At 43.7% G+C, this 12,450-nt stretch overlaps 3 protein-coding genes across 7 annotated transcripts; 2 read left to right on the top strand and 1 right to left on the bottom strand.

The window, feature by feature from the left end:
* Positions 1 to 1,884: 1,884 nt before the first annotated feature.
* LOC9639921 lies at positions 1,885 to 5,972 on the bottom strand. 5 transcript variants are annotated; one of them, XM_024660059.1, is made up of 15 exons: positions 5,796 to 5,972; positions 5,693 to 5,743; positions 5,545 to 5,619; positions 5,372 to 5,485; positions 5,201 to 5,306; positions 5,097 to 5,129; positions 5,000 to 5,033; positions 4,892 to 4,945; positions 4,691 to 4,833; positions 4,540 to 4,636; positions 4,304 to 4,482; positions 3,323 to 4,262; positions 3,107 to 3,274; positions 2,863 to 3,047; positions 1,885 to 2,810 (listed from the first exon to the last, which is right to left on the bottom strand). In XM_024660059.1, exons 9-15 carry the CDS (start codon positions 4,831 to 4,833, stop codon positions 2,030 to 2,032), a joined length of 2,493 nt encoding a protein of 830 aa, XP_024515827.1. In that variant the 5' UTR covers positions 4,892 to 4,945; positions 5,000 to 5,033; positions 5,097 to 5,129; positions 5,201 to 5,306; positions 5,372 to 5,485; positions 5,545 to 5,619; positions 5,693 to 5,743; positions 5,796 to 5,972; the 3' UTR covers positions 1,885 to 2,029. The 5 variants fall into 5 exon arrangements, with proteins under 5 accessions (XP_024515827.1, XP_024515826.1, XP_024515824.1 ...); XM_024660058.1 differs by having other exon boundaries at positions 5,097 to 5,143; XM_024660056.1 differs by having other exon boundaries at positions 5,097 to 5,150.
* Positions 5,973 to 6,058: 86 nt separating this feature from the next.
* Positions 6,059 to 7,319, top strand: LOC9639922 (ATP-dependent RNA helicase FAL1). The gene is made up of 5 exons (XM_024660098.1): positions 6,059 to 6,447; positions 6,494 to 6,724; positions 6,789 to 6,884; positions 6,935 to 6,982; positions 7,029 to 7,319. The coding sequence occupies exons 1-5, from the start codon at positions 6,110 to 6,112 to the stop codon at positions 7,222 to 7,224; spliced, it is 909 nt and encodes a 302-aa protein (XP_024515866.1). The 5' UTR covers positions 6,059 to 6,109; the 3' UTR covers positions 7,225 to 7,319.
* A 279-nt stretch (positions 7,320 to 7,598) lies between these two features.
* On the top strand, positions 7,599 to 9,816 carry LOC9639835. Its single transcript, XM_024660088.1, has 6 exons — positions 7,599 to 7,936; positions 7,983 to 8,213; positions 8,267 to 8,362; positions 8,414 to 8,655; positions 9,317 to 9,558; positions 9,745 to 9,816. The coding sequence occupies exons 1-6, from the start codon at positions 7,599 to 7,601 to the stop codon at positions 9,814 to 9,816; spliced, it is 1,221 nt and encodes a 406-aa protein (XP_024515856.1).
* The last annotated feature ends 2,634 nt before the right edge of the window (positions 9,817 to 12,450 follow it).

Below are 12,450 nucleotides of genomic sequence, written 5' to 3' on the forward strand. Positions count from 1 at the left end.
CTCCGGAGTCGGTTCCTCCTGAGGATCTCCCTCCGACGCTTTCTTTCTTCCATCCTCGCAGCGATTTCGAGCTTCTTTTCTTCTTCCTCCGGTTGGAATGGCCGAGGCTGCTGGAACTGCTTTGGGATTGGCATTATCTCCGATCTCGTCTGTGCAACTTCCAGCGGGTGCCTCGCGAGTGAGAATGGCATGTTTGGAACGTCGGTGTCCAGCCAAGTAGCCAGATCTACGTGTTTAGGCAGTAGCTTCTTACGCAAAACACCGTAGACGTCTTCCACAACCTTGGGTCTTAACACCACCTCGGTTTTGCGTTGCTGGTCTTGGCTCCTGGGATCGTCAAGGCCTTCACGAAAATTCCCTGATCCATCGACTACTCCAGAGCGAACTAGGAGATCCATTACGCTCGCATAGTCCGGAGTAATTCCATAGCTCTCGACCATGATGATCAGCTGCTCACGAGCATCATCCAGTTTTCCTTCTCGACAGCACCCAAACACCAGCGCTCTGAAACTCTCGGCATGCGGAGCTGTACCATCGAGCTGCATTGTCCTGAAGAGCCTCAAGGCTTCACAGCTATGCCCGTTAGAGGCATACGCAGCAACGATCGCAGACCAGGGAAGAACTCCAAGACCGTCCTTGCTCGAAACCATCATCTTGTCGAAACATTTTCGAGCGCTTTCCAAGCATCCACAGCTCCCATACAAGTTCACCAATCCAGCCCCGATCCTTCCATGAGCCTGAAAAATCTCTGGCATCCTCGAGTGCACGAGTCGTCCAACCTCGAGCTTTCGAGCGCTGGCACAAGCCTCCAACACGAGTATGTAAGTGATGGGAAAGAAAACCATTTCCTTCGAGCGTTGGAAGATCTTGAGAGCATCTTTGTGACGGCCATTGGCAGCGTAGACAGCCACCAGCAGCGTCTTCGTGAGCTTGCTCTCAATCTGGTCCTTCTCCGAGTAGCTCAAAAAGATTTTCCTGGCCCTCGAAACACTCCCGCAGAAACCATACATGCAAAGGAGTGAGTTCTTCACTTTCCAGTGGCTCTCGAGGCCCGACTCCACGATATGAGAGTGCAAAGCTCGCCCCTCCGCGAGACTCTTCAAGTGGATGCAAGCGTCCAGAGCTGTGACGAATCCAATCCTCACAGGCTTCATCCCATCACACAGCATTCCCTTGTAGAGATCCAGCGACTCCTTGAAACAGCCCTCGTTGGAATGAAGCGCGATCATCCCAGTCCACGACACAACATCCCGGCAGGGCATCTGGAAGAAGATTTCTCTAGCCCGGCCAAGATGCCCATTGTGGGCATATGCGATGATCATCAAGATCGAAGAGAAAGCGTTCCTGTTCGCGCCCAGAGCATCAAACACCGACCTTGCATCCTCCACAGCCCCGCATTTCCCATAGAGCTTGATAAGAAGATTGCCCAAGAAGACGCTGTCGCCCAAGCCCCTCTTGACGATCCTCTCGTGCATCCACTTGCCCGTGGACAATGCCCCTGGCTCCAAGCAGCTCAGGAGAATCGTGGCATACTTCTCCTCGCGCCGGCTCCTCCGGCGGCGATCCAGCCGCGACTCCTCTCTCGCCGCGCGCGAGGAAGAAACCCGCTGCGTCCTGTCCCCGCCGTGGATCCCTATCCTGTCCCGCCAATCCATGATCATCTGGGCGTACGCCGCCCATCGCGATCCCTCCATCCGCCGAGAGACATAGCTCAGGAAGCTCCCGGGCAGGTCCCCCATTTGCCTCCCAGCGTATCTTCCGAAAGGCATCGTCTTCATCGCTGCCCCCGGCCGCAGCCGCCATGCCTGGCGACCCATTCTCCTCCATAGCCAAGCGCTTTGACCCTAGAATCTAGATTGAATTTATGCTTTATAGTTGACTACGTTAATCTCAAACATTATCCCGTCACCCCAGAGTGGAACAGCTGGGATCTCTGGGATCTCTTGGATTCGGAGTAAAGAACTGTGATTGGTTTGCTATGCTCAGCAGCGTTCCTTCCATTAGAAACAAAACTACTTCCCCAAGCCTTCTATTCTTCAACTCTATCTATGACTGCTCTGCCGAATCGATCATAACCGAGTGCTGCTGCCTCTGAGATGTAGCCTTCTCTGAAAAACGGCCATAGAGAGCTCTCAGTATCTGGGATGAATTTGCTCACAAAACTCGAAAGGAACTCATCTGCATTGAAATCCTCGTCGTCACCATCGTTGTCACCAGGGCCTCCAACGTACTGGACCATCCCCATGTCGATGCAAAACACCTGAGCGTGGCCTCCCACAACGAATTCGATGTCAGCTCCATTGAAGCCGCCCTTGAAGTGCATCCTGGCAAGAAGGCGAGCTTCGTCGGTGACGACTTTAGAAAGGTCCAGCTCCTGCTCGAGACCAAAAACCTGGTTGTTCTTCACCAAAAGCTCCGGTCTTTCAAAAAACGTTTTACTATCCAGCTCCTCCAGCCATCTCAACCGCAGATCCCACGGCACTTTTGGCCTGCCGTCCCATTCTCCTGGAAAGTATAAGCTTCTCAAACGTTCTTCCAAGTTATCATCCATCGTGACTCTTTCCTGTAGGATGCACGGACCTCCCATGTTAAGTGGACCATCTTCAAGTAATCCGAAGCATCGTGGAACTGATATGTCAATGCCTTCACAAAGCTTACGCGATTCCTGGAGAAATTCGACCTCCATCTCTGCTTGTTCCTGGGAACAGCTCACAGTCTTCTTGATCACTTTAAGAACTCTATCGGTTGTTGTCTGATAGAACACCATTCCATACTGGCCAGAGGATAGAGACACGAGATCAATGCCATTCCTGTAAAGAAAATTTTATCATCTCAGAATCTTAAAATCAATTATATACTTACGTTCCATCAATTGGAAAGTCCCACGTTGAAAGCATACGTTCCATCAAATTCTCAAGTGTAGCTCTCTCTTCTGATTGTTCTCCAACTCCACTTTCCAATGCGGTTCTAAGTTTTTGATAGAATAGAAAAGCCGGTTGATTAAGCGACATTCGAAGATCTTGCACATCTCTATCATTGCCATTTTCCTGAAAACAATGAAAACAATAATCAATAGCTTTCCAGAAGCTTTTGAAACCAGACTTACCTCCATGAACTTTACGGCTGCCGCAAAAAAAACACTTTCATGGCATACGAAGGTAGCAAAGGATTCGTTGGTGTCGACTTTTATGAGGCGTGCGACGCTTAAATATCTGCCAACCATGACAACTTTTCTCACCAGCGTGACGAAAGTCTTATCAATAGCAAGAGAATCCTGGAAATCAAAAATTCAATACGTAAACTAAACAATCAATCAACTAACCAGTGTTGTAATAAAGCTTTCCAGCTCGAGCATTGCAGCCAGTAAGGCATCGGGGATGGATCCTGTGTTGAAGCGCCATACGGAAAACACAAGCCTTGATACTCGTAGTAGTGCTCCCTGCCATGCAGCATGCCGCGCACGAAGCAAAGACGAATCTGAAAGCAGCAGCAGCTCAGAAGCTCTTCTCGACTCTTGGTGCTCAAAGCCAGCAGCAAGCATAAAATACATTGAAGACGTTTCTATGCGGCCAAAGAAGTCGAAGAACTGTCGAACATTCCATAACGCAGGCTTCGATGACGCTAAAATCTCTTGAAGCAAATCCACGGGCCTCTTTATGACGATTACGATTGCTGCCTGAGAAGTAAGTAGGACTGCTCTCCTTGCTGAAAGAAGATGTTGCGTGTGAACTTCTGGAAGCGACCACAGAGCTCGTGCCGCAGCAACTTGTCCTAAGTCCAAGTCCTTTAGAAAACTCGCCGATGCCATACGGAGTTCATCTACAGGAGGCAGGATGTCCGCAAAAGCAAGCACTTCCTCGTCGACCTGAAAGCTTGCCCCCTGATACCGTACTACGAGACGAGAAGTAGACGCTAGGAACAGCGCTCCAGCTGAGTAGTAACCATCCTTCGCAATAATCTGTGGATATCCTGTGCATATAAAGCCATCTGATCGCCAAGCAACCGTCTCCACAATCCTGAAATCGCTGCTCACGTAGACTTGGTTCCCGTTGCACAAAACTGCCACCAAAACTTTATCCGAGGATGCTGCTACACGCGAGAGCGGAGTGATGGAGATGGCATCTGTGACAACCACCTCGCCAACTTCCCGGCAGCTATGAAGGTCAATCGCTGTAATCTTCTTCTCCGACCGCGAGTATAACAGGTGCCTCTCTTCGTCATAACATAGCTGCAAAACCAGCGTCCTTCGCCTGCAATGAGCTCTTTTAAACACTTGGAGAAGAAATTTTCAAAAACGAAATACCTGACGAAGGAGAAGAATCCACCAGTAAGTCTCTGGAAGTAAGCTTCCGTCAGCTTGTAAACATGACCATCAAGACCACCCAGAAAAATCTCCTGCCTGGATGCTTCAATACAGGTAACCAGAACATTTCCTGTGGGTATTGATGACACTTTTACAAGCTCAAGTGAAAGTAGAATCACCTGGAAATAAAAAACATTGCCAATCACTAACAATTCTATTCTAGCTCTCGAACTTACCTCCGTGGAGGATGCCAAGACTATATTCTGCTCTTTAGCTCCCACAGCCCTCCATTCATCACCAGGTTGGCATGGATACCGCAGCAGTTTCCCATCCCTGCAAGAGAAAAAAACGTAGTTAGTTTTTTTTTTCAAAAATACTACATCTGACCCTTCAATCCTCCAGAGAAAAAAAAATCTCTCCGATATTGCCCACGCCCTTGCGATCAAGGGAAGAAAACCACAAGAATGTATTCCTCCAGTCCTTACGTCCTCTGGAATGGAGCTTGCCGTGATCGAAGTAAAATGATCCATCTCCACAAGAACAAACAAGAACAATCAGAGCTAGGACGGAAAAAAAAAGGAGAGAAACCTCGAGTTGCCCTCTCGATCGAAATTCTTGTGAATGCTGAGCAGCAGCCGCGGCCTAGAAAAAGAAAGAAATGAGAAAACAACGCACATTCCCTCTCAAAGCTCATACCTGTTCCAATAGGCTTCCGTATACATCACCGTCCCTGTCAATTCCAAGCACCATGCTGTAAAACCCTCAAATCTCCTCTAGCTAATCAGCAACTTACCATCCATTTCGCTTATTGAGTAATCCAGCTTAGCTGTAATTAACCAGCTCCATTCTGTGAAACTAGCATAAAACAGAGGAAAGGAATTTCGTTAACAGCGCTACCTGTTCATACGAATTCATGTCCACATTCGAGGCCTTGAAGACAAGCAGCATCACTGACCTTCGGCGTGATCTTGCGCTGCTCCTTTTTTCCCTCTCGAATCACCCCCTGCTGGAAACAAAAATCAGTGCAAACTTCTACAGCATTGAAGACCGATAAAGAAAGTGAAGGACCTTAAGAACTGGAGGTACTTTGTGATCACTGTTACTGCCGATTGATCGAAGTACCTGTTGCTGTCATCCAAAGCTTGGAGCTTCTCGAGGTTGAGCTTCGTGTGTTCGTTGCTCCTGAATCGCCAATAACAAACAAATCCATCAACTGAGGCATGAGCAAATGCAAAGCTTACTCGCAACATATTCAGGTTCGTACTCCGGGATAGCGCATGAGGTACCTCGCTGTCGATTGATCGAGCTTGTGATCCCTTCCAGAGCAGGAAAAACGAAGGTTGGAAACATCAAACATCATGCGAATCGCTGATGAAGGCTAAGTCGTACCTTGAAGACGATTCGACGGAGAGAGTCGTGTTTCAACAGTTGTGATGATACCTGAAAGGATAATCGATTTGGGGCAAAATCTAAAAGGCATACCACTCCATACCAGTCTTACTAGCATCGCTCCTGCTGCTGCGCCGCGAAGCACGAGAGTAATCTTTGCTGCAGCCATGAGATCCAACACCTCCCTGTTGCTTAGCAACCCTCGGGAACTCAAGATCTCCCTACTCATTGCCAGACTTACCAAACCTACAAAAATAGAATGTGGTACAAGCTTCGGCCTAGGTTAGGAACCAGACCTACTGTTAAGTTTAGTAAGTCAGCTTCTCCCTTTTAGCCATTAGATATTTGCCATCCGACGGCTAGAAATGCCCTAAGTTTTGAAAGGGGGATTTCAACCCTAAATCCCCGAGGGAGACAATGGACAAGCGACGCAACTCCGCCGATTCAAGACTGGAGATTTACGGTGAGCTAGGAATGAAGCGCGATGAGCGCCTCACTCTCGACTTCGTGGGTCACACGTTCGTGGTTATGGACACGCACGAGGACAAGATCCTGTTCGTCCGCGACCGCATTCGCGAACGCTTCCACAGTTATGTCATCTTTTGTAACACCGCTGATTCGGTGGCGCTCGTCTCCAGCGCCCTCCTCTCTCCAGCGAATGACATGAAATACAATCCTTTCGACACCTTTCTCGCCGGTGACGAGTACAAGTTTCGTCGGAGACCGCGAGCGCTGGTTACAAACAGCGATCTCAGGTAGACAAAATTGAATTTTTGTGACTCTTACGTTTGTTTCTCTCAGGGACGAGCGGCTGTTTGATGATCTCGACGGGAATCTGGTGGTAAACTATGACATTCCAGACGATCTGGCGACGTATTACTACCGTGCTGCAAGAGTTCATCACGACTGTCGCTCCAAAGCAGTTGTTAATCTTGTTTTCAAAGAAGAGTTGCACAAGCTGATGCGTCACGAGGAGCTGCTGCGGCTGGAGATCTTGCCTAGCCGTCTTATCAATGTTCACATCGACTGGGAGTACGTATTTGTATAAACCTCTTTCTTCTCTTTGTTCTTGACAAGCTTTTGCTCGATCGCGTAGTGATCCACCATTAGGAAGAGGCTCACTTACACAGCTCCAAGTCGCGGCTGGACGAGTGAGCATGGATGAATATCGCAGGTTTGACGAAACAAGAGGGTAAGAATGTAAAATCTTTTCAAGTAAAAAACTCAACCTGTTGGTCTCAGGGAAGAAAGACGCAGGGAGAAGGCTCAGCGGACGGAAGCGGCGGGAAGGCAAGCATTAATATTTTTCGTGTCTCTGACTGTTTTTCTATCTCAGGGTCTCCTTGAGGGTGCCATGGTTTCACATTGAGGATCTAATCGAGCAGCCAAAAGCACGAAGCAAGAATGTTATCGAGCGCCCGAAGCAAGAAAGCAAGAAAAGAAAGGCAGTGGACACTACTATCGAGCCCCCAAAGCGTTCTCGTTTGTTGCATAGTCTCTTGGCATGGTTTGGTTATCCTGACTGTATATAAAGTGATCTTTTCCGTGATCGATGAAACTTTTAAAAGTTTCTTCTGGTTCATGGAAAAGATCTTCAGGCAAAGAAAGTGAGATCTTTCCTAAATTCTTATAGCTCGAGCTAAACTTCTTAATTTTGCATAGGAGATTCATTGCTCTAAACCTTCAATTCTAGTATTTCCTGATGTCGAGATGTGTTTGCTGCGTTGAATCGTAAGTCAAGTAAAAAAATCCTTGCAAGTCAAAAATCCTAAGGATTTGATTCCACCAGGAGGAAGATTTTGTAGAGCCTTTTCGGCTAGATGCACCCACAGCTTCTGACTGGCTAGAGCCACAAGTTTTAAAAACTAGACTAGCTAGAAATGCCCTAAGTTTTGAAACGGAGACCATGGACAAGCGACGCACCGCCGCGGATTCAAGGCTGGAGATTTACGGTGAGCTAGGAATGAAGCGCGATGAGCGCCTCACTCTCGGCTTCGTGGGTCACACATTCGTGGTTATGGACACGCACGAGGACAAGATCCTGTTCGTCCGCGACCGCATTCGCGAACGCTTCCACAGTTATGTCATCTTTTGTAACACCGCTGATTCGGTGGCGCTCGTCTCCAGCGCCCTCCTCTCTCCAGCGAATGACATGAAATACAATCCTTTCGACACCTTTCTCGCCGCTGACGAGTACAAGTTTCGTCGGAGACCGCGAGCGCTGGTCACAAACAGCGATCTCAGGTAGACAAAATCGAATTCTTGCGACTCTTACGTTTGTCTCCCTCAGGGACGAGCGGCTGTTTGATGATCTCAGAGGGAATCTGGTGGTAAACTATGACATCCCAGACGATCTAGCGACGTATTACTACCGTGCTGCAAGAGTTCATAACCGCTGTTCCTCCAAAGCAGTTGTTAATCTTGTATTCAAGGAGGAACTGCAAAAGCTGATGCGTTACGAGGAGCTGCTGCGGCTGGAGATCTTACCTAGCCGTCTTATCAAGCTTCACATCTACTGGGAGTACGTATTTTACAGTCCTCTTTCTTCTCTTTGTTCTTGACAGGTTTTTGTAGTGATCCACCCTTGGAAAAAGGCTCACTTACACAGCTTCAAGTCGCGGCTGGACGAGTGAGCATGGATGAGTATCGCAGGTTTGACGAAACAAGAGGGTAAGAATGTAAAATCTTTTCGAGTGTAGAAACTCACCCTGTGGGTGTCAGGGAAGAAAGACGTAGGGAGAAGGCTCAGCGGATGGAGGGAAGGCAAGCATTAATACTTTTCGTGTCTCTGACTGTGTTTCTCTATCTTAGGATCTCCTTGAAGGTGCCATGGTCTTACATCGAGAATTTAATCGAGCAGCCAAAGGCACGAAGCAAGAAAGTGGACACTATCGAGCCCCCGAAGCGAGGAAGCAAGAAAAGAAAGGCAGTGGACACTACTATCGAGCCGCCAAAGCGTCCTCGTTTGTTGCATAGATTCTTGGCATGGTTTGGATTGTAAAAGAGGAACGTACACCTCACTGTATATTTCCATGGTCCGGAACTTTTAAAAGTTCTTAATGTGAAAAAGAATCATCTTTCCCAAATTTCTTCTAGTCAATATGTTCGAGCTAAACTTCTTTGCATAAGCATTCATATATTCAACTTGCCACCATTTAGTGCTCCCTTCAATCCTAAGATGATTGAAAGAACTACTATTTCCTGAAGTTGAGAGGGACTGTGTCCGGGGTAAAGTAGTCTCTATGAGGTGTACGAAAGTGCAAATCCTACGCGAGGTCGACTAGCTCTTTGTGGATCGAGAAGCTAATGCTGCTAGGCGAGCAAAGGCTTGACAAGCACCCAGACCGGTTGGAAAACAAATGGTGCATCAACAAATAGAACTTTTGCTAGCTTCCTTTGGTAGTAACAGTAAAAGATGTCGATCTTGCACAAACAAGCAAGATCTTCCTTCTCTTCCTCCTTAAGCACTCAAATGTGGAAGGAGGACTAAACTGGAAGTAAAACTATCAACATGGTGCTCATAGTGGTTTGTACGGGAAAAATCCTCACCCACGATTAGCCATGTTGCAGCCGTGCTGCTACCCGCGATTGGGATGTGAAGATTCACGTGATGACGGTCCTGAGGATGGAGTTTGTTGCGTATCACTTGTCCGGAGGTGGTGTGGCGAAACCACCACAACTATTATCATGACGCCTCCTCAGAAATTAGCTGTAATGCAAAGGGTCTGACTGCCCAGAATTCAACCAAGAGCCAGGCATGCTACGAGCAACACATAAGGAATTCGATGTACTTAGCAGCTGCACTGTCTTTGTATGTCGCGAGTGATCTCTCCGAAACCGGCAGTGGGTCTGTAGCGAGTTTTACGGTCAGTCGGTCATCACCTCTCTCTGTTGTAGAAAAATGAGGTGATAGCGAATTGCATTTCTAATCGCACCAGATTGGAGATGCCTGCATCGAACCACCAGACTCCATGTTTGAAGCCACACCTGAATAAACTCATCTCCAATTCCAAGCTTTATGATCCGGTTGATTCATGCGCATATGTCCTCAGAATCCTGCTCGATCGAACCAACCCATCACTCCAACATCGATTGGCATAGTGTTGCATTGTGACATCCCATGATGTTCTGTTACATAATGTGACCATCATCGTCATAGCGTTATATAATTTCTTCAAATGAGAGTTCCACAATGTTGGAGGTGGTTTTAAGGTTCCCAAGCATGAACCACATCTACTTGGTGATAGATTAACTCATGGTGGCAGTGTAGCTTGTAGATTTTGTTCTTGATTCCTAGTTCCATGTCCTATGTCTCATAATTTTCTTGGAATTATGTGATTGTGTATTTTTGCAGAGAGAGCTCTATATAGCACTTTGTGTTGCACTATAGAGTTGCTCAAAATCCCATGGCTCGATCAACACCTAGTTTATAGAGTGTTTAAGAATATCCAAAGCTAAATTACATTTAATTATATTGGTAAAATCAAAAATTTTAAAACCTTATGATTATATTATAATTTTCAAAATGGATATTCTACGATATTTTACTATCTAATAGTTGTTATTTATATAGGTTAGTTTTGTATTTATAATTTATAAATTCCATAGTATATTCTTGTTCATTCTACCATCTAGTGGTTGATGAATCTTATATTACAAACATTTTAATAATTATTAATCAATTAGATTATTCAATAATAATAAACAAGAATTATAAAGCAAATTAAGTGTTATTGCATGCAATTTGCAATAAACTATTATACTTTCTTAAGCATTTTAAGATTTTAAAAAGATAATATATTAGGAATATTCTGAAACATCCCTTAAATAGCAAAATAAAAAAAAATTTAAACATTGCATTCAATTAATGAAATATGAAATCATCTTTATAAGGATTTACATGGTGGAGATAATAGCATTTGGAACTCATCTTTAGCTTTTGTAGGATCTTTTAGTTAAGTAATATATTAATTATAGTACTATAACATATAAATTGTATATAAGGAAGGGTTTAAACCCCATCCTTGGAGGGCAAACCTTTTTTGCAATGTTTTACTCTAGTGTTTGGGATTTTATTTTTGTTTTTTATTCCTTTATTTCTCTTTTAAATCTAGATTTGTATTAATTTTTTTGTAAATTCTAGAATTCTTGCTATTGTTGTGTTTAGATTTGCTCTTCTTTTTACTCTTCATTGCATTCCCTTCTTATGCCATACCACATTATTACCAATGAAAGAGTATGTCATTTGAGGCTATTGATGCTGCTTTATTAAATTAAGTTTTTAGTGTTCTAGGGTGTGATTATATTGCTCTATATCAATAAAAAATGGTAAAACACTAAGAATATGATAAGTTGTGTAATTATATCTCACAAAAGTTGGAGACAACAACACACCAAGGATGGGTATAACACTATAATCGTAACATTGATTAACGAGATATAAATGATGCAATTTGGTTTTTGGAAAATGTTTGAAGATCGAGCTTATGAAAAGATGATGTGTATGAGCTTAAGTGAATTTCATATTGTAATGATGAGTTTGATTATTATAAAGATAGATTTGGAGATGAAATAGAGATTTTGTGGGGTAAGTATTAATCTTTTAATTTACCATCAGATCCTTTTTCTTTACCTTCTCATCTTTCCCAACTATTTTTTTATTTTTCAGCTTGAACCACTTTTTCATATTCTTAGTTGTAAGTCATAAATTTTTTAATCCAAAGTCCTTTAGCTTGGATAACTACTTAGACATGGTTTGAAAGTAGACTAAGTTTTGAGATAACATAATGTTTTAATTATAATTTTGCTTTTGTCAAAGCCTTGTAAGATTTAGATGAATAATTCTTTAATTTTTTCTTCACTAAAGCTAGCTTTAGTTCTTTTCAAACTGGAGTCAAAGACAATAGTTACAGACGACTAATTTTCCTACTTGTATATGCCTAAAACAATTATGACACACTTATGAAAAATATGTCCTCTAATACTTAAGTGAGAACTTGCTTAGAAGAAAAGACTTCTAGAGTAGTTAATTATGCTTTCCATATCAAACAAACTCCATTCTTTCTTCTTTTGGATTTTTCTCATAAAATTACTTGTAAAATAATTTAAACTTGAATTTCTTGGCAATATATACTGTATTTCAATTTCAAACTCATCCCATCTTTATAGCTTTGGTGACAGATAAAAATTTTATTCACTTTTGGTGGCCATAGTGGGATAAGCTAGCACTCTAGCTTGAAAAATAACCAAGAGAAAATCATTTGTAAATTTCAAATGTGCTCAACACTAAGAATTATAAATAGATCTTTTAAATGATTGCAGAGGCCCTGAAACCCAAACAACACTGAACAAAAGAGTTTTTTTTGCGATTACAGTGGCATAATGTTTAGATAACACAAGAAAGATAGTTTTCTGTATCTATACTTGCATTCTTGCCTTTACCTACAAAATAGTGACAAATAAACAAAAACAAGAACATAGAAGGAGAAAAAAAGAAAATAAAGAAAAGGAGAATAAAAGAGAACTCATCATTAAACCCTAAAGACATGAGTAAGGATAAGTATATATCACTATCTCAACTCTATTTTGCATAAACAATTATAAATGGGAGAAACATGGTTAATTCAATGCAAATTGTTTTTTAGCATAGTTAAGTATATAATTTTATAACCATTTCTAATTGCTTCACATTTGTCTATAATGAGCATTGCTTAAGTCAAATCTTTCTTCTTTGAATGCCTAAGCTTAAGTGTAACTCC

This window comes from Selaginella moellendorffii, unplaced genomic scaffold (genome assembly GCF_000143415.4).
Source record: "Selaginella moellendorffii unplaced genomic scaffold, v1.0 SELMOscaffold_72, whole genome shotgun sequence".
Lineage (NCBI taxonomy): Eukaryota > Viridiplantae > Streptophyta > Lycopodiopsida > Selaginellales > Selaginellaceae > Selaginella > Selaginella moellendorffii.

Excerpts from the sequence above, each read along its gene's own strand:
- LOC9639835 (XM_024660088.1), top strand. The coding sequence starts at position 7,599 with ATGGACAAGCGACGCACCGCCGCGGATTCAAGGCTGGAGATTTACGGT. Across the intron at positions 8,214-8,266 it reads AAGCTTCACATCTACTGGGA|TGATCCACCCTTGGAAAAAG; the intron begins GTACGTATTTTA and ends AGGTTTTTGTAG. Across the intron at positions 8,656-9,316 it reads CGAGCCGCCAAAGCGTCCTC|GATGGAGTTTGTTGCGTATC; the intron begins GTTTGTTGCATA and ends GACGGTCCTGAG.
- LOC9639921 (XM_024660059.1), bottom strand. The coding sequence starts at position 4,833 with ATGGATCATTTTACTTCGATCACGGCAAGCTCCATTCCAGAGGACGTA. Across the intron at positions 4,483-4,539 it reads TCTTGGCATCCTCCACGGAG|GTGATTCTACTTTCACTTGA; the intron begins GTAAGTTCGAGA and ends TTTTATTTCCAG. Across the intron at positions 2,811-2,862 it reads GACTTTCCAATTGATGGAAC|GAATGGCATTGATCTCGTGT; the intron begins GTAAGTATATAA and ends TTTTCTTTACAG.
- LOC9639922 (XM_024660098.1), top strand. The coding sequence starts at position 6,110 with ATGGACAAGCGACGCAACTCCGCCGATTCAAGACTGGAGATTTACGGT. Across the intron at positions 6,885-6,934 it reads AGGTTTGACGAAACAAGAGG|GGAAGAAAGACGCAGGGAGA; the intron begins GTAAGAATGTAA and ends TGTTGGTCTCAG. Across the intron at positions 6,983-7,028 it reads CGGACGGAAGCGGCGGGAAG|GGTCTCCTTGAGGGTGCCAT; the intron begins GCAAGCATTAAT and ends TTTCTATCTCAG.